This window comes from Diplotaxodon limnothrissa, linkage group LG5 (genome assembly GCF_057381915.1).
Source record: "Diplotaxodon limnothrissa isolate DT_005_m linkage group LG5, D_limnothrissa_male_GT1.1, whole genome shotgun sequence".
Classification (NCBI taxonomy): domain Eukaryota; kingdom Metazoa; phylum Chordata; class Actinopteri; order Cichliformes; family Cichlidae; genus Diplotaxodon; species Diplotaxodon limnothrissa.
The window spans coordinates 25000058-25024060 of NC_140600.1; the positions used below are offsets into that span (position 1 = coordinate 25000058).

At 40.4% G+C, this 24003-nt stretch overlaps 2 protein-coding genes across 3 annotated transcripts; both read left to right on the forward strand.

The window, feature by feature from the left end:
• The first annotated feature begins 1125 nt into the window (after nt 1-1125).
• Nucleotides 1126-9065, forward strand: zmynd10 (zinc finger, MYND-type containing 10). Its single transcript, XM_085354350.1, has 12 exons — nt 1126-1214; nt 4615-4726; nt 4837-4953; nt 5031-5084; nt 6200-6337; nt 6423-6511; nt 6616-6710; nt 6891-7063; nt 7483-7608; nt 7695-7816; nt 7906-8031; nt 8984-9065. Exons 1-12 carry the CDS (start codon nt 1126-1128, stop codon nt 9063-9065), a joined length of 1323 nt encoding a protein of 440 aa, XP_085210476.1.
• A 529-nt stretch (nt 9066-9594) lies between these two features.
• Nucleotides 9595-23929, forward strand: LOC146632402 (ras association domain-containing protein 1-like). Of its 2 annotated transcripts, XM_085354351.1 has the most exons (7): nt 9595-9832; nt 12022-12381; nt 13341-13465; nt 22167-22271; nt 22363-22648; nt 22737-22852; nt 22946-23929. In XM_085354351.1, exons 2-7 carry the CDS (start codon nt 12063-12065, stop codon nt 23090-23092), a joined length of 1098 nt encoding a protein of 365 aa, XP_085210477.1. In that variant the 5' UTR covers nt 9595-9832; nt 12022-12062; the 3' UTR covers nt 23093-23929. The 2 variants fall into 2 exon arrangements, with proteins under 2 accessions (XP_085210477.1, XP_085210478.1); XM_085354352.1 differs by lacking the exons at nt 9595-9832; nt 12022-12381; nt 13341-13465 and adding an exon at nt 19721-20178.
• Nucleotides 23930-24003: the final 74 nt, after the last annotated feature.

The following is a 24003-nucleotide window of genomic DNA, read 5'->3' on the forward strand; positions in this document are numbered from 1 at the left end:
AGTGGGTCCAAACCAGTACTAACAGGGTCTATCTAATTGGTGATTTAACAACTTTCTGATATGTACGAACTAGAGTACATTATACGTAAAATAATTTGTTTTGACCAACAACATGAATGATTTAATCCAAATAGTATGGTCTGATTGATTTTTGCCATGAGGACATTGTAGACAGGTGCAGCTGCTACACATTTTTATTTTATTGAATAAAATTCAGCCCTGAAGGACAGACCGTTTTAGTAAAGACTAACTTCATCCAAGGACTGTGAGGAAAAAAGCAGGAAAGTCATCATCATGAGTCACCTGCAGGTTAGGCTGTCTCTCTTTTGCTGCATACTCTGGAGTATGAGCAACAGGGGAAACTTCGAGTCACCAAAAAGAAAATCACTGGAGTATGATGAAGACATCCATTAAAAAGGAACTAGCTACTCTAAAAACTTTGAAACCAGTTGTAACAGGGTGAAGCTGGTAATCAGGTTAATTTACAATAAGGTGGTTATCATAGTTTTGTATTTTACTTTTTATTCTTTTTTTTGTTTATGTGTTCAGCATTTTCTTGTTATCCATTCATTTTAGTTTTATTATTACCATCCTGGTTGAGTTTGAACATTGAACCTTGGGCTATTGTGAGAGTGTAATGGTTCATTTAATGGATAAAATCCTCCTCAGCCTATGAGCAGACTATCTTCTGCAGGTCTAGTATCTTGATATTACTAGGACCCACTTTAGGAATATTTTGTTTATGTTGCTTTAGTTATAATTTACTTAGTTTAATTAATATGATGTCTGCACAAGGAAAAAAAAAGTTTTCTGGCGCTTTGCTGATGATGTCATATTTCACAACAACTCACCTTGGATTATTTTTATTGACATAACTGATTTTTTTTTAAGGTTTTGCCAGAAATGTACAACTGTATTATGTTGTGTATTTGTTTGAGGTTCTGCTGCCCCTCTATGGCGGGAAAAAAAACCTGCACCGTTCCCTTGGTTTTCCGTAACCATGACAACTACCGGAAACACTTCGTGTTGCTAACTTCGAACCGTTAACAGTACGAACAAGTCTACTCAAGCTCCAGTTAGACAAGTCATTTATTTCTTTATTGCGTAATATCTTTTCTCAACGTAATGGATACATCAGTGATTCTTCCCGTTGAAGCGGAAGGCTTTATCCAGAGTCTGGAAACTTTCTCCCTCAAGGAAGTGGGCTCAGAGAGGTGAGACGAACCAACTAACTCTGCACCTGAGTTAAATTAGCTTGTAAACACGATGGAACGTACAAAAAAGGGAAAAAAGAAAGAAAAACAATGTGATAAATAAATAGAGACTATATTAGATTATTTCTCATTAGCCAGTACAGATTGTAAATGCTAAATAAGGGAGCTTAATGTGCTTTGTTATACAAATAAAATAAAATAAAAAATCAACCCAAAGCACTCAGTGGTGCAAATTAAACAGCTGAAATTGAGCAAAACGTCAGATTCAGATGTAGTTATAATATTGCTATCATATATAACTAAATAACGCTGATTGCATTTTTGCCGCGAACCCATGCAGACTGTAGGTTTGAGCATTGGAGGGGGCCCTCAGCCAAGAAATTCACATTTCAAACACTTACTTATTTCTGGTGATGCTTTTGTCCATCAGTTTTTGTCAATGAGAAGTAACCATCACAATACAACTCTGACCTTCTGATATTCATATTGAATATGAAAGTGCAGCAGCCAGAGCTCCCCCCCCCCTTCTCTTTAATTCAACCAAATATATCATTCCTTTGTGAAATAAACACATCAATATATATACCAATTATTTGGGTAATAAAAACATCAAGAGCTAAAAAAATTTTTTTATAATGTGCAGGAAACCATCTGCTACACTTAGGTCCATAAATATTTGGACAGAGACACTTTTTTTTTTTCTAATTTTGGTTCTGTACATTAACACAATGAATTTTAAATTAAATAGCTCAGATGAAGTTGAAGTGACTTTCAGCTTTAATTCAGTGGGTTGAACAAAAAGATTGGCTAAAAATGTTAGAAACTAAAGCATTTTAATCCCTTCATTTCAAGGGCTCAAAAGTAATTGGTCAAATTAAATAACTGAAAATAAAATGTTAATTTCTAATATTGAAAAACCCTTTGCTGGCAATGACAGCCTGAAGTCTTGAACTCATGGACACCCCCCGATGCTGGGATTTCGCCTTTTTAATGCTCCGCCAGACCTTTACTGCAGCGGCTTTACTTTTAATGCAATATTTTCCTTACGGGAGACTTGGATATTAATACACCTACCTCCTGGAGAATGTTGTTCACTTGTTTGGTTGTTGTGAAACGTTTTCTCTTCACCATAGAAAGTGTTCTGCTATCACCCAGGACTGCCGTTTTCTATGGATGGCCAGGTCTTTTTTTGTTGCTGAGTTCACTAGTGCTTTCTTTCTTTCTCAGGACCTAACTGTAGACTTTGCCACTTCTAAACTCGTAACAATTTCTCAGATGTTTTTTTTTTCCCTCTGTTTTTGCAGCTTAAGGATCACTTGTTTCACCTGCATGGAGAGCAAAATCTTCCAAATGCAAGCACAACACCTCAAATCAACTCTAAATCTTTATCTCCTTAATTGATAATGACATAATGAGGGAATTGACCAAACCTGCCCATGAAATTGCCTTTGAGTCAATTGTCCAATTAGTTTTGGTCCCTTTAAAAAGAGGGTGGCACATGTTTCAAGGGGCTGAAACTCCATAATATAGCTGTAATTGGAATATGTTTCAGTAAACAAGTAAAAACACAAAACTTGTGTCAGTATCCAAATATATATGGACCTAACTGTACTTTGGGATTTAATGTAATACATTAAAATACATTATTAATACCCTTTACAGGTTCAATAGACACACAGGAATGTCTCTTCTGTCCTAGTTTTCTGCTTCGTTTCAGACACAAGTAAAGTTGCCTTAGTTTCCCAGTCTGACTTCCTTCTTTTTCCTCTTTTGGCTTTTTCATGATTATCAGCCTGCCTGTGTATGGCACCATAACAGAGGTCATGCAGCTGCTGCCTGACATCGTAGCACTGTCTAGCTGTGTGAATATGTGTGTACGTTGACTGCGTCTCCCCAAAATCTGCACATATAAAGAAACTTATCAGTGTGGTCAAGTATAAAAGAGAAATGCATTCAGGACTCTACAGCTCATGACGTGTTTCTATTTTCTCCACTTCCTCTTTGCGTCATTTTGAAAGAGATAGAGATTTTTTGTCAGATCTTTGTTCATCAACTTCTGTTGGTTACTTTTAGTTTCTTTCCCTTTATTTGTGATGACAAATCTGGTCCTTTTTTGAGGCTTATCAGTCATTTGCATGTTGTGGTGAATCCCCTGAGGTTCTGGCCATGTAGTCGTCTTGTGATGTTTATATTGAGAAATATGTACATCTGCATCCTGTGAATGTTCAACCACATAAACCTAATATGTCTCTGATAGATTTTGTTATTAACCCACATTATTACCGTCTTCACTTGCATGATTAGCTCTTTTTTTTTCTCCTGAAAATAGCTTTTAATCTATGTGATCTATTGGTTTTTGACTGGTTGTCAAAAAGGAAACATCTGCCAAAGAACACTGTTAGTTTTGACTCCTTGAAATCAGTGTATGTTTCAAGTTCTTGAAATATAGATTAAAATCTACACAAACTAAAACTGACACTCTAATTTGCGTAATTTGACGCACTTTACTCAAGCATTGTTTGAAATTGAATGCACTGAAGCAGAGAGCCTGATAATATGTGTCTTTTAAATACTTAAGAGAGAGATGATCTGGTCCAGACAGATAAGATTCTCTGTAAAGAATATTCAAATCAGAAGTTATACTTCATTATAATAAAGGCCCTGGGCCTTGACTAAAAGGAACTGAGAGTTAAATCAGACTTATTTTAGAGCTAACTGGGATTTTTGTTGTGTGTTAGCTTTTGCATTCTTGTATTTTTACTTAGTTTTTGTTCCTGCTTTGGTTTATTCTTTCTTCTCCTGTGTCTTGGTCAGATTGTCCGTCTTCATTTGATTCCCTGGTTTCCCATCTCATGACTTGGTTTTCCCTCTATGTCTTTAGTTTTGGGGTTTCCTGCCAGTTTTTTGCAGCACCCTTTGTTCACATTTTATGAGTCAATAAAGCTACTTTTGCATACAGAGATTCTGTGTCCTGCTTTTGGATTCGCTCCTCATTACATCCTGATAAAATCTGGAGGTAGCTTCCTCATGTTTGAATTTCTCTCTGGGGACAGAAATTGGACTCCCTGCTGCCACTCCATAAGTATACCCTAATTCTGTGCATTTCGGTGTGATATTCGATGATTTACACACTTAGCTGCTGTAACTGATTGCATTCAATTGCTAACTTGACCCCATTCAGTCGCAGACTGTCTACAGACTGATTCCATCTTATGTCAACATATAGAGCAGATTTTGGTGACAGTGTTGGTATGTTGACAATCTCAGCATCAAAACATAACTTTATCTTATTGAATAACACTAATGTAATATTATGAGTATTGTGACAATATCATGTCATTGGTTGTCTGGTGATTCCGACCTTTAGAAGTGATGCTTTTTTATTGTCTTTGTGTGCTAGCAGATGGTTCAAGCAGCATGATTATATTGAGAAACTTAACATGCAGGCAATACTGAATGCCTCTGCCATGCACGATGAGTTTGTCAAGGACCTCCTGGTTTCATTTGGAAAGGTGACTGCCACAACTGCATATAAACAATAATAAAATGTCAGCTTTTACGCAAGCCCTTTTACAATTTTCTAAGAAGTGCTTAGAGGGGAGTGATTCCTTTCCCTTTCCAGATACACATCCTGGTCAATGAGATGATCCTTATTGAGGTGTGGAAGAAAAAAGTGTTTCCCATCTTATGCCAGCTGGAGGATTTCAATCCAGAGAAGACTTTTCATCTTTACATGGTGGTGAGTGTTAAATGAGATGTTAAATGAGCAGCTCACATTGCTCATGTTTCATGTGTTCTGTTATGACTCCTTTTTAGATCCATCATGAAGCCACCATCATAAATCTACTTGAAACCATAATGTTTCACAAGGTCAGTAAGAACTCAAATAATCCCTACATATCTTAAAACATTTCACACACCAAGAAAGCACGGACTGTCATTCTCTGAGAACATAAATTGTAGGGATGGGTACCAGACCGAAAAGCAGCGCACATTTCGGTGCTTTTTTTTCCTGAGCTGTGATACACTTCTAGCCAATCATTTTACGTTTCCGAGGATAGTAGGCGGGTCCAGGTACGTACGTTCTTTTAGAGCAGAGCTACAGATTAAAAATGTCCAAGGCGAAGCGGTCAAAAGTCTGGCTGTACTTCACAGCAAAATATGCAAACTCAGCAGCCTGCAACAAGTGCTTTAAGCTGATACTGTGATACTGTCAAAGGAGGTAACACCTCAAATCCGATGAAACACCTGGCGACGCATAGCGTTTTTTTTAAAAGCCCAGAAATGCGCCATATGATAGCTTGCTGCGAGACCTCACACCAAGCGCATCTACTGTGCATGGGTTGCCTGTTATCGGACCCGGAGTTAGCGGGTCACGAAGAGTAGAGTCCTGGCCCCTAGCCCTGCCACTGTAGCAGAAATGATGAGGATGATGATGGCAGCAGCAGCCGTTCTTCTCTGGGCGAGTAGCTTAATGTTGTTCGTGTGTAATTTACGTTGAGTAGGCTAACCACGTTATTACATTAATGCATGTAAGGTGAACTAGCAAACATCATCATAGCTACATGCGGCTGTCTTCTTGTTTGATGGCAGATACTCCCTTCACCCTGGCCAAAAAGGCTAAAATGACCAAAGAAAAAGTGGAAAACAGCTAAACATGAGAGGTTTTGGACAAAGTTTGTGTTTTTTCCATTGATTAAGCACTGCTTCCAGCCAAGAGTGATACCATATATGCCCTATAGCTGCAGAAAAGGCTAACACCGTTATCTTTTTACAAAAAACCAGCTGAACATGAGAGGTTTTTGGACAAAGTTTGTGTTCTCCATTCTTTAAGCACCGGTTTGAGCACCGTTTGAGCACCGGCACCGTTTCAAAAGTACCGATTTGGCACCGGTATCGGATAAAACCTAAACGATACCCATCCCTAATAAATTGTAAATTAAGCATTATGGCAAGTGTTCAAGCGGTTGTGTCTTGTTATGCAGGATTCATGTGATGCAGCAGATGACTCTCTTCTTGACTTGGTGGATTACTGCCATCGAAAACTCACCCTGCTGGCGAGTGAAGCGATTAAGGATGTTGCTGTGACATATGACCAACACAAACAGACATCCTCTCTAGAGGTGAGAATGTATGTTTTGTTTTTGGTTTGACACATTCGCCGAAGTCTGTCGCAAACTTTTGAACGCTTTGTTTTGTTTCTTGAAGGAGCTGCAGGTGCAGAGTGCAGCTTTGGAGTTTGAAATCTCTCTGAAAGCCGTGTCAGTGCTGCGCTACATTACAGACCACGCAGACAGGTATGGCGCCCTGGAATTCACTTGGTTATGTTCTAGTGGAAGTATACTCAGTATTACACTGAGAAACACGCTGCAGCTGACCAAAGGAAAGTGTTTCTTTGCAGCATCAGCATTATCAGTCGAATGCTGTGCACCCATAACCTTCCTTGTGTACTGGTTCAGCTGATTGACCACTGCCCCTGGAGTCGCTGCAGAGAAGGTATCACCTCAAACATGAGATTGGTGTTGATCTACTAATCTATATCACTGGTAAAAAAAACAAACAAAAAAAAAAAAAACTTTAAAGGCTTCTAAAAGCTACCCAAGCCAGGAAGCTTACCTTTCACACCTGCTAAAGTTTCTTACTATTCAATAACCTACTCATTGTCTCCCACTGTAGGTAACGTGCAAAAGCACATTGATGGCAAGTGGCAGACGATACCTGTAGAGGATCATTTAAAAATGAACAAACTGGACGGTCAGGTCTGGCTTTCCCTTTACAATCTGCTGCTAAAAGAAGAATTCCAGAGAAAATACAACTTCAACAGTTTCAACAAGAGCCAGCTTCTGAAGGTATACAGTGGATGATTGTTTTATTATAACTTTAGATGCACTGATCATGCAGAGTTGTTGTCATTCATTGCCTGTGCTGATATTAAATTGGATCAACTCGTCCGTCCAAATGGCTGCTGGATAGTAGCTGTAATCTGGTGTTTGGCAAGTGTGTGAGTGCCGGGTTATTGTCCTCCAGCATCATATCTCATCTCCTCCCTTGTTAGAGCACACATTCAGTTTCCAAGGGTTGTTTTGACCAAGATGTTTCCTCCTATTATGAGCTTTCTCATCCTCTTCCTGCTCCATTAATTACATAACCAGCCAGCCATGTGCATCCTCCTGTAATCACATTTTATTCTTATGCAGTCTGTGTAAACTGATGATTCATACATTGTTATTCTTGCTTCACTGTATTTGTTGTCATTCATGTGCCACAGCTCAGAGGTTTCTTGACTGATGTCTTGATTGATCAGCTGCCAAATCTGGTGGATCTGCAGCGTTTCCTGGCTCATCTTGCTGTTTCAGATCCAGCCCCTCCAAAAAAAGAGCTGATTTTGGAGCAGGTGCAGTCACACTCACAAATGTTCACTTATCCCTGTACCTAAACAATGTGCCTGTTCGTTTACACTCGGCTCTACTCTATTTATAGATCCCAGAAATGTGGAACCGCATTATCAGTGAGAATTCTAGAAAGTGGAAGGCAATAGCAAAGTATCAAGTCAAAGAAACATTCAGCCCATCTGAAAGTGACTTGAGATTACAGGCCCAGAGGTAACACTGAAAACACAGGTCTGACTGATTAGAGAAGGAACAGAGAAACGACTCAGGCGCTCTGAATAATCAGCGCTTGTTTTAACTAGGCTGGCCCAGACGTACAACTTGGATGTAATGGAGAGTTTACTTCCTGAGAAACCAAAATGTGGATCCTGTGGGAGAGAGGCCACAAAGAGATGTTCTCGCTGCCGAGGAGAGTGGTACTGTCACAGGTACTGACAGACTCTGAGCTGAGCCTGAAGGCAAAGCTCAGGGCTGTTTTAACACATGCATGAAAGTCCTGCACCTTCCTAGGACTCTGTCAGCACTACATGCAAAACACCAGGACACGACCACATGGTTATTACACATAATGCACCACACACAATAATCATAAATGCTAGCAATGAAGTTGGCCACTTCCATAGGTTACGTTGTAGGCTACAAAGATTCCCTGCAGAAGTGCACATGTGAGAGTCACTAACAGTATTAAAGATGGCCTTAACCACCATGAGCTCATTGGTTTTGGACTTTGCAGCTTTAGTTTTAGTTTTTGGTCACCACCGTTTTCATTTTTTGAAGCCAGGTTAGAAGCCAGTTACCTTATATAGATTAGAGGGTGGAGTCCTAATTTACTTTTTGCGTTTTTTTCGTTTACTTTTTGTTTTTGAAGCCAGCCTCGAAAAGCTAAAAAAAGTGTTTGTGTGAATGGGTGAATGTGGCAAGTTGTATAAAATACTTTGAGTTGTCAGGTAGAGTAGAAAAGCACCATATAAAAACCAGTCCATTTACCACTGGTAGCGAATGCGTGTCATGTGTGCTGCCTCCTGCATGCTCACGTAAACCACACAAAGTACTTCCAGTACTGCAAAGGTGTCTGAAGGGGAATAATTCCTGCAGATTACCACAAGTAAGACAAAACAAATGTGCTGCTTCTCTTTTCAAAATATCAAAAGGTCACGTGTGAGAGCGGCTCAGTACTTTCCCCCTCTCACTCATCGCTCCTAAGGTTTTGATAAAGTTGACGTAAGCCTCGCTGGGGCACTGAGAAAGAAATTTAAACACATTTGAGAAACAAATGGAGTACACAGAGGTGTGTTTCTTCAGTATTGGATGCAAAATGCATATTTTTGTTTAGAATGTGCTAAATGTCTGCGTTATTATCTTGCTGATGTATGTTTTCAGAGAGTGTCAAGTGAAGCACTGGCCAAAACACAAGAAAGCCTGCCAGCTCATGACCGAGACCACCGAGAAGATCATCAGCTGAGGGAGACCAAACGGCTCTTTCTGTGGCTGATGACAGAAAGAGAACAGTGTGTTTCCTTAGTAGCCCGACACATTTATACACAGACTCTTTTTTCTTTTATCATTAAAACTGTTGAAGAATTTAGGACGTTGTAATCAAACTGCAATAAAGTTTTAAACCTGCATGCATCTGTGTCTGCCTGTTTCATCAAAGTGCCAGGGAAGCGCTGCATCTTCTCTTTCACCAACAGCACCGTTTTGACCTTTGTATGCAATGCAGAGAAGGTACGAAGCAAAATACCACAATAACCCATTTTCCTATTGCTTTTAGGTAGAGCCACCCAGTTTGAAGCTCAGGTCTGTGATGCGTTCAGATAGTGGCTTTAGGAGTGGGGAGGGGGACTTTGCACGCCCACTCAGCTGTGCTCGGGACTCAGAAGCACCCCCTGTTTGAAAACATTCCGGATGTCGGTGCAGCTCAGTCTCATCTCACTCTCTCTTTTTCATGATGGGCCGCTTCCTCTTGCGCCGCAGTCCGACTTGAACAGATGGGTAACATCTTGAAAGACGTGCTCCGGCTCTGCCGTGAAAAGGAGGGCCCGGGGTTTCGTTCGCTGTAAGCGGCTGGTGATGAGAAATTATTTCCAGAGATGTCGCCGAGACTGCACACCTCCGTTATTTGGAAACCTTAAGACATTTCAGCGGAAAGTTTTTTTTTCTTTTCGACCTCGGATGGAAGAACTTTTGAGACAAAGCGGTAGCCACGGGGCTGTTTTCTCCCGTGTTTTGGTGAGTTAGACTTAAAATCACTGGATTTTGTTTCACTTCGCTGTTTATGAGTGACTAGTTTAATATGCAGCTGTGTTGGGAATTAGGTTTTGAATGATCTCCCCGCGTGTGTTTTTTTTTCATGGACACGGAGCTGATATATTTCTACTACTAAACTGAACTACATTTGACGGCACATGTCATTCTTTAGCTTTTTGTATTATTGTTAGGCTTAATTCTACATGACAGTGGTTTGAGGGGGAAAATTACTAAAGTAGAAAGCAATAGTACTACTTAGTGCAAGTCTACAAATCTTCGTTGTATTTTATTAAAGTTTTAAGGTATTTGTACTCAGGGGCGTTTCCATGATTTTCTTTTTAAACAAACAAGAAAAGAGGGTGGTCCCCCAGGATTTCAAAATAAACACCAAATTAAACCACTTGAAAAATGATTGGAAGTTACGTGAGTGTGAATTATTTTGTGGACGCGCATCCTCCCTGAATGGAGATGTGGCTGACCGTCAACAGACCACAGTACCGAAACAACTACAAAGTGACAGAGCTAATAAAAAGTAGTTTGATTACAGTTACAGATATGTTTTTCCACACTGAAAGGTAGTAGGAAAGAGCAATGCCACATACAGTAGGAGAAATAATTATTTGATCCCCTGCTGAATTTGTAAGTTTGCTCCCTTACGAAGAAATGAAAAGTCTAGTCTAGTCAAGTCTTTTCACCGTAGCTTCATTTTAATGGAGAAAGACTGAAGGTCAACCAAAAATCCCCCCAAAATAAACCCCAAAAAAGTGATTTGCATGTTATTCAGTGAAATAAGTATTTGATCCCCAAATAACACATCATTTAGTACTTGTTGAAGAAACCCTTGTTGGTAAACACAGTAAGTGTGTAAGACGTTTCTTGTACTTGGTCACCAGGTTTTCTTCCCACACACACATATCTCAGGAGGGATTTTGGCCCACTCCTCTTTACAGAAACTCTCCAAATCCTTTAGGTTTCCTGGCTGCTGTTTGCCCCCTCAGTGCAGTGAAATCGTCCTGTACCCCAAAGCATAATGTTTCCACCTCCATGCTTTCTCTTCCTCCAGACACAGCAGGTCGACTTGATGCCAAAGAGCTCCATTAAGGTTTCATCTGACCGCAGCACTTTCTCCCAAACCTTCTCTGAATCACTTGGGTGTTCTTGGGCAAACTTCAAATGTACATGTGCCTTCTTGAGCAGGGGGACTTTGTGGGTGTTGCAAGATTTCAGTCCATTACAGTGTAGAGTGTTGCTGATGGTGTTCTCAGCAACTTTGGTCCCTACTGCCATCAGATTATTAACAAGCTCCTCCCATGTAGTTTTGGGCTGATCGAGCACCTTTCTCATGATCATCCTCACATGAGGTAAGATCTTGCATGGCGATCCAGACCGAAAGTTCTCACCTTCTTGTCAAGCTTCTTGCTTGTTGCTGATGTTCTTTTAGCCCTTTCCAGACCAAAGAGCCTTGGACAGCTCTTTGGTCTTGCCTATGGTGATAGTGAGTTTCGAATAAAAGAAGAAACTGATTATCTGGAGACAAGTGAACTTTATACATGTAATGACATTAACTGATTGGTTGAGCGATTAATTGTCACGTGGACACACAGCCAATCCATGGAAGTCAGAGTGTGTTGTAGAAGATTACATATTTACCTTACTCAATGAGTTTCATGACTTGATACAATGTGGGGTTTTTCTGGATTTGTGATTGGTATTCTGTCTCTCTCCTTCAACATGAAACTACCATAAAAATTAGATACTGTTCATTTCTTTTCAAGCGAGCAAACTTACAAATTCATCAGTTAATCAATCAAATAATCAGTCAATGAATTGTTTCTCCCACTGTATACTCTTTTATTTATGCTGCTTTATGTTTATATTTCACTGCTTGTAAACTTTTATTCTTCTGAATTTGCAGACTTGAGATTTGCATAAAAAACTGTCCGTTTTTAAGTTATAATGCACTATTAATGGTGCAATGGTGCCAAACAGTCAGAATGCACCTTGACAATATATAACATCATTATGCTCTTTATGTGTTTAACCTAACTGTCCTACTAAGAGTACTACTAAGTACATTCATATTTGGTACCTTAGTACATTAAGCTGAATTAACACTAACTTCATGATTTCAGGTTGCACTCTGATTATACAGAGTCTGTGTTTTTTGTCAGTTAGTGATAAAAATGGAGGAAACCCGGCCCTGAGTGACACAATGTCTTGGGAGGAGTTCATCGAGCTCCGTGACCTCAGGTCGACCAAAGAGCAGATAGAGCTGACGGGGACGCGCGCTCCGTGCTCACCTCCGCGCCTAGAGAGAACCAACGCCCTGAGGATCAGCCCGGGAAGGGTCCCAGACCTACTGAGTCGTGTGGGCATTATCAGAGTCCTGAGCAGCAGCCAGGACCCACAGCTCACAGAGGAGAAAGGAGAGGGCCACGACTTCCAACCCTGTAGCCACGCTCAGCCCACGTGGTGCGACCTGTGTGGAGACTTTATCTGGGGCCTTTACAAGCAGAGCCTGCGGTGTGTCAGTGAGTTGGCTTACATATGCTTTTTGTGCATCTGGGTGTGTGCATGTGTCAATGCTTTGGTGCATTTGCATGAAATGAGCGTACTGACAGAAAGAGGAAATTTACTAACACAGAGGAAGAGGCAACCACCAGTGTACCTGCAAGCCCAGATTACAGTCATTCCAGCCTGATGGCTTAAACAAGGCTTCATACTAAATAAACATAAATGCTCTCTATGTTAACATTCTGGAAAAAATAAAGAGAATTGTTGCCTGTACAATTTTTATAATTATTCACATCTACCCAGTATCTAACCTGCATACACTTAAGGGTTTGGTTATTGTCTAGGCTGAGGTTCAGCTACACTCATATGTGCATTTGCAAAAGTTTCATTAACTGAAACCCACCTAAATAAAGAGCAGTGGTTTGTACAAAGCATTTAGTGTGGGGAAATAGGGGTCCCTTACTGTAACCTGAACAGGAAACATTGTCACAGTCTTTGCAAAGAGACATAAGCTTTCCAGCTGACTATATGTTTTCACAGCTGCATTCAGCTGATTGGAATTGCTATTTATATTTCTTCAAGTATTTGCAATTTATTTTATATACGTGACTATACGGTCTGGTACTTACATAATGCTTTTCTACACTATTGAAGCACTGCTGCATTCACCCATACACTCGTTTGTATGCATAAGCACTTTTAATCTAAGATTCACACTCCAGTGAATGCAGCCGGGCAATTTAGGGTTCAGTATCTTACCTAAGGATATTCCAACATGCAGACCAGAGGAGGCAGGGAATCAAAACAACATTGTTGTTTTACTAAAAACAGTGAATAACTGCAGGTAAAACTGTAGTAACCTTTACCCTCCAGCAGAGGAGAGGCAATCACACTTACACAACATTATGACTTTCATTTTGCACATTCTCATGTATGGCAACATGAGTCTAAACTCTAGGACTTTCTTCATTTACAGATTGTAAATTCACATGTCACTACCGATGCCGTGCCCTGATTCAACTGGACTGCAGCTGGGAACGAGGCTCCTTGGCTGACCCCACATGTGTCGTGGAGTACACCATAGAAACGGACACAAACGTGGTAAGGAGCTGTGCATTAGGAAGCTGACAGCTGACACGGCGCCCCTTTATTACTTTACTACCACCTTTGTTCTTAATCAGCTGCGTTGCTAGTTGGTTTCACTTGCTTTTTTATGCTAGCGTCAATGTCGCAAACTTTACACCGCATAACATACATCATTTCTTAAGACCTCTGCACTCTGCATGTTATGCAATGCACTGCCTGTTTTGGATTGCATGTTACTGTACTAGATAGGAAAGAAATCAGGAACAATAACAATAAATGCACACAGTTCACACCCCTTTACTAACTGCACACGATCAACTGAAAGTTGCACCACTCTTTCAGATTTAGTTGTATTTACTCTTAGCATTGAAACTCCAGACAGGACAAACATTTCAAATATAACATTGCTCAGGGGAAGTAAAGTCTTTCAAAGGGGAAGCTTGTCTGCAGAGGAACAGAAAATGTTACCTTGAACACTTTTTGTAAAATGTGGCTTAGTTTAGTCAGTCACAAAAGTGAAATGTCAGTTTTTAAAGTACTTAAGCCTGTTGTAAAACCTATGTGCGAATATGAAACATTCAAGAAAAAAAAAACAGAGCACACTACAGCAACAAATTTTCATAAGAATCATTGTCTATTGGGCATAGCATAAAGTACAAATACAGACAGGTATTGTCCAATCTACAGCATTAGTTTTATGTCTTAGTTCAGAAAAAGAAAGCTTTCATAGCAGTAGTAGTAATAGTAGTTCTGTCTGAAGTTTTTTTTTAAATACAAAACTGGTGTTTTTCCTTCCCACTGTCACCATGTTCTTGCTCATAAGGGGGGTCGTTTGATTTTGGGGGTTTCTTTGTATTATTGCAGGGTCTTTACCTTCCATAATAAAGGCCTCGAGGCAACTGTTGTTGTGATTTAGTGCTACATAAATAAAATAAAATTGAATTGAATAGTACTTTATGGATTCCTGTGAAAAAAAGTACAGCCCATGATTCAGTAGCTTGTGGAACCACCTTCAGCAGAAATAACTTGCGCAATTATTTTCTGTATGACTTTATCAGTCTCTCACATACACATGTGGGAGAATTTTGGGTCCACTCTTCTGCGATGTTTCTCACTGTTGAGGTTTGTTAGTTTATGCACAGTTGTCTGAAGATCAGACCACAGCATTTCAGTAGGTTGAAGTCAAGCGTTTGATTGGGCCATCTTGACTCTTTTTCAGCCATTCTGTTTTAGATTTGCTGTTGTGATACGGATGATGGATGGCCTCACGTTTGACTCTAGATTATTTAGGTGTGCATGGTTGACTCAGTGACTGCCCAGGTATTGTGGCTGCTGTACAAGCACAAATCATTACTCCTCCACAACCATGCTTGACAGCTGGTATGAGGTGTTTCTGCTGATATGCGTTGTTCTATTTTCGCCAGGCATGCATTGTGGCCAAACATTTCCACGTTGATCTCATCTGTCCAAAGACCTTTTTTCAAATTGTACTGTCATGAATTTTAGCATTTGACATGCTAACTGAGGCCTGTAGAGTCTGAGGTTGGAATACTTTTTATTTTGCTGAGCATTGCTCTGTCTCTGGGTGGAATTTGCTGGAGAGATTGTAGGATTATGTTAACACACACCTGAATGCTTCAGACCAGCAAACTACCAAAACATCTGCTTTTATAGAGGTCCTCAATCTTGCTGATGATCAGTTATTAAGTTCATTTGATTAGCAACACCTGCCTGCTTTTTATCCTCTTAATTTCTATACCAACAATAAGAATGTACTTAACTTTTAAAATCTCTGAAAACTTTCCTTCTTACATAAACTGTAAGCTCAGAACAAGCAGCTAAACTATTTTTAGATTTTCCTATCATATAAGTATGAAGTACCAGGAATTAGTTAACGGGTTCAGAGAAAATCTTTTATTCTGTTTTTAATGGGGTTTTTCAAGGCCAGTTAGGCTGCTGTATTCAATAGTAGAAGAAATCCCATCACAATCTTTTTTTTTGTACCATGGTAGTATAATCCATTAAGTGGGAACTTAGTACAGTAGATATCCAGCAGAGCAGGTATCTTTTCATCATGTTAGCTGTTATTATTCACTTTATTAAGCGCCTGTTACTTATCAAAAGAATATAACTACAAACATAAACTTGAGCAAGCCGACACCAAGGCATGGCTAAAAAAACATGTTGGTATTTGAGCTTTTGTGTGCACACTTGCAGTCCTTGTATAATAGCAAAATGACTAGCTGCCAGGAAAATAACAGTCAAATTCAGAGCATTAAAAACCAAAAACAAATCACAGATATCTACTGACATTTTTGCAATACTACCCTCTGCAAACTATCATTCAAATGTTTCACTCTTAGCTCAGTAAGAGTGGGCTGCTCAGGTTAATATTTTGAACTGTTAGTTAATATTTGAATAATAAAGATGACACCGAGTCATACCTGTGCTATAGACATGCACAACCAGTACATAAATGTATGTTTATTGCAGTCATATTGACTGCTTGAGATGCCTGTACACCAGTGTGCCACCACTAACTTCAGATGCACCACAAATATTTTTGTTTTTGAATCAGTCCTGGTCGGCTCAATCTAAGAGCAGTATGGAGGTTTTCTGGGTTTAGCACCGGAAAACTCATTAGTTCACATTAGCAGGTTTCAGTGTATTTCCTTTTAATACATATCTGATCATATTTACCCTCTCCTTATTGATCTCTAAATGCACAAAGATGAAAAGAGATGTTCAAAGATACTTGAATCACTGTGCTGCTTGCTCTTGAATTGAGGTTCTTCTCAGTGTTATTTCCATATAACATGTTAATACCTTATAACATAACATATTGTCTGTGAAAACTATGGATGTTTTAGGTGAACAGAGGCAAGACTTTCATAAGACTTTGTCAGAAATTGTAAAGGCTGGACAAAAAAACCCAAACTAAACAACTGGTGTCCTGCAGTTTGAATGACGGTTATTTTGTAGCAATTTTGTCAACGTGTCTGATTTTAGTTATTTGGTAGCTAGATTTAGCCACAGAATATACAAACTTTTACATAAGTCTTTTCATCTTTAGTCATTTCACAGTAACACCTCCCCTGCTGGTTTGGGAGGTTTTTCCATTGCTGCACACAGGAACTGAAAATCTGGGCTGCAGCTGGAGCAGTTTTTTTTTCTCTCTTTTAATTAGTAATCTAACACAGAGCTGCATTTTTCCCTAATTACTTAATGTGTGACCAGAAACTGTTTTGACACTAAAAGCTGATCTTGCTTTTAGTCTAGCTTTACAGCTTTACAGAAACCCAAGATTTTACAATAAGATTAAACACCCCCCCCCCCAACAAAAAAATTGCATTTGGTCCTGATTCGCTACAGTATGGCACATACGTTATCTGTCTGTATCAACAGCTATACTTTTTCATTCATTTAGGGGTTTTATTTTTTCAGACTGATATGCGTTTTTGAGAGAAAATGTCATTGCAACATTTCAGTGCTCGCTGTAATATATTTAGATTGCTTGTATTTTCTGAACAGCCATCAAAAAAATAAAACATATTATATCTATATTAATTAAAATCAGGGGAGGGGAAGAAAATACCCAGAATAAGCAACTGATGAATAATGTGAAACGCATTTTGGTGAAACTGACTGTGAAACAGTAGTATCATTATTAAAACAGGAACTGCCTTCCAGTCCGTGTCAGCTGGGTAGGCTCCAGCACCCCCGTGACCCTAAGTTGGACGAGTGGTTAAGAAGGTGGATGAAGTGATTTAAGGATCATGCTTTTTCATGTGACTTTTAATGTGCTCATCATGTGGATTGTTTCATAGCTTGTACAACTGTATAGTTTTATGTTAAGGGAGGTTTGGGGTAATTACTTTGGCTTATCTCGACTTGAGTTTAGACAAACTACTGACGGACGAGACAGAAAGTCTGTGTTCGAAATGAGATGGATTTGCAGGAAGTGGATACTCATGACAGAGTCTATTTATGCTTTTAGTGGGGGATGGGTAGTAGAAACAGGAAAGATTCTTATGGTGACTTCTTACATTTCCTTTGTGTTCAGGCACATGTCTTTTAGCTAACTGCTATACTTCCAGCCTTCTTGACATAATTACACCCCAAAAGCTGAAATAATTCTTTAGAAGTCACCAACTCATATCTTGGTATAATACAACAAATCGTCAAATTGAGCTACCAAGTTGAAACACGGGTATGTCTCAAGCCCTGTAAGCTTTTATCTATATCAGATGTTATGATGTGTTTCCTAGCAACCAGGCCTAAATGACCCATATTTAGCATTTGTGCACTTACAGTTGTGGTCAGAAGTTTACAGACTCATCGTGGGCATGAATGTGATGGTAGTTTTGGTCTTTTAATGATTTCTTTGAACAATTCTTTTTTCCAGGGTGGAACAATTGGACAGCATTCATCTTTAATTCCTTTAAAAAAACAAGAATTGGGTGCAGAAGTCTGAATTTTGGATTTTCTCTAATCCACATGGGCTCAGAAGTACATATACAACTAAGCCAGTATTTCATTAAATGTTCCTTAGCACCTTAATGCAAAGCTTTTGGTTTCCATCAACAAGCTTCTGGCATGATTCTGTCTGACCACTTCATTTAATTGGTTGGTTTCCTGGCACAGACGTGTTTTCAAGCAAATTTTCAAAGGGGTTGAGGTCGGTGCTTTAAAAAGGCCATTCCAGAAGCTTAATGCTAGCCTGCTTTTTCCATTGAAAAACAAGCTGTGATGTAGCTTTGGGATTATTGTCCTGCTAGAACAACTAATTCTGCACAAGTTTCAACGGTACAGCTGCTGATTTAATTTAGGTAGTCCTTCTTCTCCATTATTCTATCCACTTTGTGCAATATACCAGTACCACTTGCAGCAAAACAGCCACAGAACATGATGCTACTGCCACCGTGCTTGACCGTTTTTGTTTACTCCTTCAAACATAAGTCTTATTGAGGGCAACATTTCAGTCTTTTTCTCATCTGACCATATGACTTTTCTCCAGAATGCATTTGGCTTGTCAGTGTGGGCAACTGCAAATTTCAGTCGAGCTTGAAGGTATTAGTTTTGGAGCAGGGGCTTCTTTATTGGTAAGCATCTTCTTAGTGTTCAAGCAGTTTCCAGGGCAGGCTTCAGGCTTCAGGCTTCCTGGGTTGTTTATGAACATCCAAACTATATTTCCTTTCATCTGAGGGTGAAAGTTTGGTTCTTCTTCCCGATCTTGGTAAAGTGGTGACACTAATTACAGTACAAGTCATTTAGAAATGCTTTCATGAAACCTTCACAACTTATTGAAATCTACAATTTGCCTTCCCAGACTTCTTTATTATTTTGTGTCAAGCAAATCTTTTTCATGTTGGCAAAAAACCCCCAGAATAATTCAAACCCGTTCTCCCAATTCTTGTTTTTTTAAAGTAACTAAAGGTGTATCCCCACCCTGGGGGAAAAAAGGACAGTTCAAAGAAGTCATTAAAAGTCTGTGAAATTCAAAGCCATGATGAGAGTATTTTTCACAAGAACCACCTTTTAATTTTACATTTAATGGGTATATGTCTAATAAGTGTACTAGTACACCTGTTATTTTAGACCTTGTGCAGCTGACATGGTCCCTTAATCGTGAATAAATGTAAACACATTTTGCTGTATACAAACTTGTAATCAGCCCCATATTTATTTTGTATTTATATAAACAAAATCTACCAGAGGTGGTCTTTACTTTTCTCATTGGGAATATCAGTTTGCTGTAGGGCTGTAGCATAATGAATTGCATTGTGGGAGTTGTAGGCTCCAGTGTTATGGGATGGCATTTTTCTAAGAAAGTAAAATAATCAATACAGCACCATTTAAATTTTCTATTGATCAACACTGAATAACGAGACATAAAAACATAATAAAGCTACATAACTGTTAGATACGTTAGGTTGGCATGGTAAATACAGTTTTAATATTTGTATTTAGTGCAAAAGTTAAAAAAAATGCTAGCAGCGAGCCCCAGCATCACATGACTGGGTCAGCGGTCCGTGGGGACACAGAAGGTCCACCAGCAGCACCCCCACGCTGGGAAAAAAGGGCAGAAAGACGGGTGAAACAGGGCTTTGAGGAGAGGAGAGGGCTTTGGTATTTCCCGTGCTGTCCAATCACTGCCGGCTGAAGCGGTTTGTGTATTTCCAAACTCAGCGGACCTGGGTGGGGCCTCTTCGGGGGAAGGAAGCGGGGCATCTAGGGCGGGGACCTGCACACATCCTGTTTCACACAGAGTTTGTACGGCGGAAACGTGGCTGGTAGGCTGAGTTTGAGGAGAAGATTCGTGAGATCTTGTTGATAGTCGTCGACATTTTTTAGCGGTATTTTGTCCTGCGCGAGATTATTTAATATTATCGTTAAAAGCTAGCACTGTTGCCGGTTAGGACTTTTTGTAAGGCATAGTTCAGTCAGTAAATTCCAATTAAGCTCAATCGAGAGCGATTCGGGGTAACAGCGTAGTAAAGTTAAAGGTTCCCGACTCTCTTATTGGATATATGCCGGTAGTCAGCATGACCACCGCGGCTAGCAGCTCGGATAAAACTCCCTCCTTTGAGATGACCTGGGGCAGCTCCACCAGCAGCGGCTACTGCAGCGACTCGGACTCGGACTCCGAGTTCGAGCAGTACTTCACCGCCCGGACATCTTTCTTCCCCAAAATCCGAAAAGATACTGTCAGTCCCGCAGTTAAGCAGGTGAGAAATTTTACAAGTTTAAAAACACATAGGTTTCATAAAAATCATTAGCTTTAAAATAAAGGGGAAGTGAAACTGTGGGTGTTTCGCAGCAGGACTGTATTCTCGCGTTATTTCCCCATTTCTGCTTATTAGCTGTCAGTGTTGGGTCTGTTATTGAGTTGTGTTTGTGTTCTTTTACTTCTGGGATGAGTTGCTGGGCGTCCTACTTTGTAGATGCTGCTGGGAATGAGTTGTTTTGCTCAAAGGAACCCCAGCAGACTAGATGGTTGGCAAGCCTGCAAGGCTCAAGGGTGGAGTTCCTCTAGTTCTAAGTAAACAGGTTAAAGACTTGTGTGAACTTTTTAAAATGCAAATGAGCACTCGTTACGTCTAGATTACACACACATACCGGTATATATGTGTCTTGTTGTAACAAGCACAGACCCACAGATGAACCTGTGACGCACTCAAGTTTCCAGCCAAACACCCACCATTCATTGACTCTCAGGTTGTTCACATTCATTTCTCAGTCACACATGAGTCATGGAGTGTTTTGGATTTCTTCATTTTCTTATCTTTTAGTCATACGCACACCCACATGGGTATCGGGTTTCTTTCCTGTGAGATGTGGGTACAGTTTACTGTAGAAATATTTGACTCTCCCTTTGCCAGCCGGCAGAGGCACAGTTGTGCATAATTTTCTCCCACCACTTATTGACTTTATTGATTTGTTTAACAGCAGCATATTAACTCTACGGCCCATGGATCTCCCTAGACATTTGCAGCTATGGATCTTTCTGGATGTCTAATTAACAATCTTTCTTAGGCAGTGTGTGGTTCAGCAGATAATTAAGCAAAAGGTAGCCTATAAGAATTCGCATTTGTTTTTTAATCTCACATTTACTGGCAGTCCTGCATCTACAATATTGGCTACTACTCCTGAGAAAACCCCTACCATGAATAATTATAGTGTAAATTGGAAGACACAAGAAAACCTGATTTTTAATCTGGCAGCCCTGCATCTGCTGGGGGGGCAAATGTGCATGACTGAAACATGACTGGGAGTTTGCGGTTGCTGAGGCAGCTGACTTCACAGGATGTGCCTGCAAAACAGAGGAGGGCATTGTCTCTCCCGCTTGTGAGAGCCTGTGAGGGGTGGCTATTTTTACATGAACACCAAGTTGAGGAATGCAGCGCAGAGCCGTTGGCCACAGTCATCATTGCAAACAGCTGCAAGTTGCAAACCCCCTCCCTTTTCCTCCCTCTTCCTCCTCCCTCCCTTCTCCCATCAGCCCTCCTACATGGAGGCATCAGAGCCGCTGAACTGGATTGGACAGAGCTGACATCATTGTGTTCGCCTCTTTTGCTGCGTTGTCCGGAAGTTGAAAGTCTGATGCAACTGGTGTTCGCTGTTAGAAATGCCGAACATCAGTTAAAACCAGCTTTTACTCTCGTGTTTCAGCAGTATTGCTGAAGAAAAAAAACACGGAAGACTTGTTTAAATCAAATTTGACTGACATTACAACTTTTTTTCCCTCCCTTGTTAAAACACCCTAAAAATGAACACTGGGCTTTTTCAACACTAATGCAGGGTTTTTCCTGCATATAATTTTTTTTTCCACGTTGACCAAAAAGATTTTGGCCAACCACCAAAGGGAAACCAACAGAACTGTGATTTTTAAACCAGTTGTTTTTAAATGGGGTTTAATTCACTTGAGCTTAAGATGCGTTTTAATTATCAAATGTCCAGAAAAAAATAAAAAGGCAGAAAATGTCTTAGATTTTTCTTGAGTAAGTGGCCACGGGGACATGGTCTTGTGTAGTCACCCTCTCAAAGGCTCATTTTGAGCGGGAAAATCCCTGTAATGCTGTAAGACACAATCATATAAAGGGCCTTTCCTCTGCTAATCAGTGTTTTGTCCTGCTCTCTGGCTTGTCCCTGCTTTTTTTTGAGGTGAGCACTGACACCTGGTGGTTAAAGACTGTAACTCTTCTGTTCCTTCCAGGATGAACAGATTGAATTGAGTAAGCAGGAGCTGACAGTGGTGGACATTCAGCAGAAAGTGAAGGAGTACAATGCTCAGATCAACAGCAATCTGTTCATGAACATGGTGAGCTGTGATTCTTCACAACAAATCCCTGCTTTTCCCTCCAAAGCATTTTTATCTTTTAGTTTAATATTTGTTTTTTTCCTTTTAACAGAACAAGGATGGGTCCTACACCGGCTTCATAAAGGTGCAGTTCAAGCTGGCCCGACCCGTGTCTGTTCCCACCCCAAAGAAAGGAGGCAACGACACAGGCGGGAGGCGGGCCAGCGGAGTGAAGCGGCGCACCTCTTTCTACCTGCCGAAGGACGCGTCCAAGCATTTGCACATAAGTTCTCGAACTTCGGCTCGTGAGGTCATCGAGGCTTTGTTGAAGAAGTTCACCGTTGTGGACAATCCCGCCAAGTTTGCTCTATTTGAGCGCAGCGAGCGTCACGACCAAGGTATTCTGCTTTAACATTAAATCGTGATTTCGTTTCTTTTTTTATTTAATGTGTTTGGTGATCGCTAAATGGTTTCTTTCTCCTCCAGTTTATATCCGTAAGCTGTCTGATACCGAGCGTCCTCTTCGTCTGCGTCTGTGCGCTGGACCGAATGAGAAAGTCCTCAGTTTTGTGCTGAAAGAGAACGAAACTGGCGAAGTCAATGTGAGTAAAACATAAACAGCTCTACATCCAACACGTATGGATCGTTCACCTTCAGATATACCAATTTAACTTCTCTCTCGCTCTCGGTTGCAGTGGCATGCCTTCTCCATGCCCGAGTTAAAGAACTTCCTGCGGATTCTGCAGCGTGAAGAGGAGGAACATATCAAGCAGATCGTGCAGCGCTACGCGTTGGCTCGCACTAAAATGCAGGAGGCTCTGGCTGGCTCAACGCCCGGCTGAGATGCCTACGCTCAGAGGGGCTTTAGCGTGCACCTTTCGGCTGGACGATCGCCAGAAGTTGACTGGCCATCGATGCATTCAAAGATCCCAGAGAATCCAACTCCAAACGCCTCTTGGTGAACGAGAGTGTGAGACAGGGCGCGAGACTATGAGAGAGAGAGAGCGCTAGCGCGAATGTGCATGTGAGATGATGTGAGAGATGAGACGTGCCTTACACCTGGAGAGTCTGATGTGCCTGAGAGAATGAGTTGAGAGAATTGACGACTGGCAGATGAGACAGTAATGTCTTTAGCTTTTGGTTACTGTAGGATTATCCTGCACCTCAGCTGTTATTTTTCCAGAAAACCAAAATTGGTAATATTTCAAATAATGCATTTAATCCCCTTTGCCTTCACTCAACAACCCACCATAATAATGATGCTTCTCACCCTCGGGTTAAACACATACTTGCTGCAAGGTATTTGGATTTTCACTTGACCTAAGCTCCGAGTCTGCCATGTCCTCTCTTACACCCCTGATGGGTGCAACTCTGAATTTCACTGACAATTTGTGAGTGTGACTGATGTATGGACATTTGTATGGAACTATGAATGTCTGCGAAAACAGTGCCCAAGTCACCCTGGTTGACTGGAACCTTGAATGAATATTTCTTTGGATGTGTTTAACTGGAAGTTTCCTGTCATTCCTTTATATCTTTGTTTTGTTCTGTCCTTTAAAACAAAATGTTTGTCTTCTGTCACTCTGTTCACTTTCACTGTATGGAAGTCTATGCACAAATTTACTTGTTGTAGCAATCTTAAGAATGTCGTGACTAATGTGCACTGTGTTTAGTAAAGAATTACCAAAAAATCTATTACGTTTTTGTATTTTTTTTCTTTTTTTTACAGGTGCAGTGCTGTGAAAAAGCATTT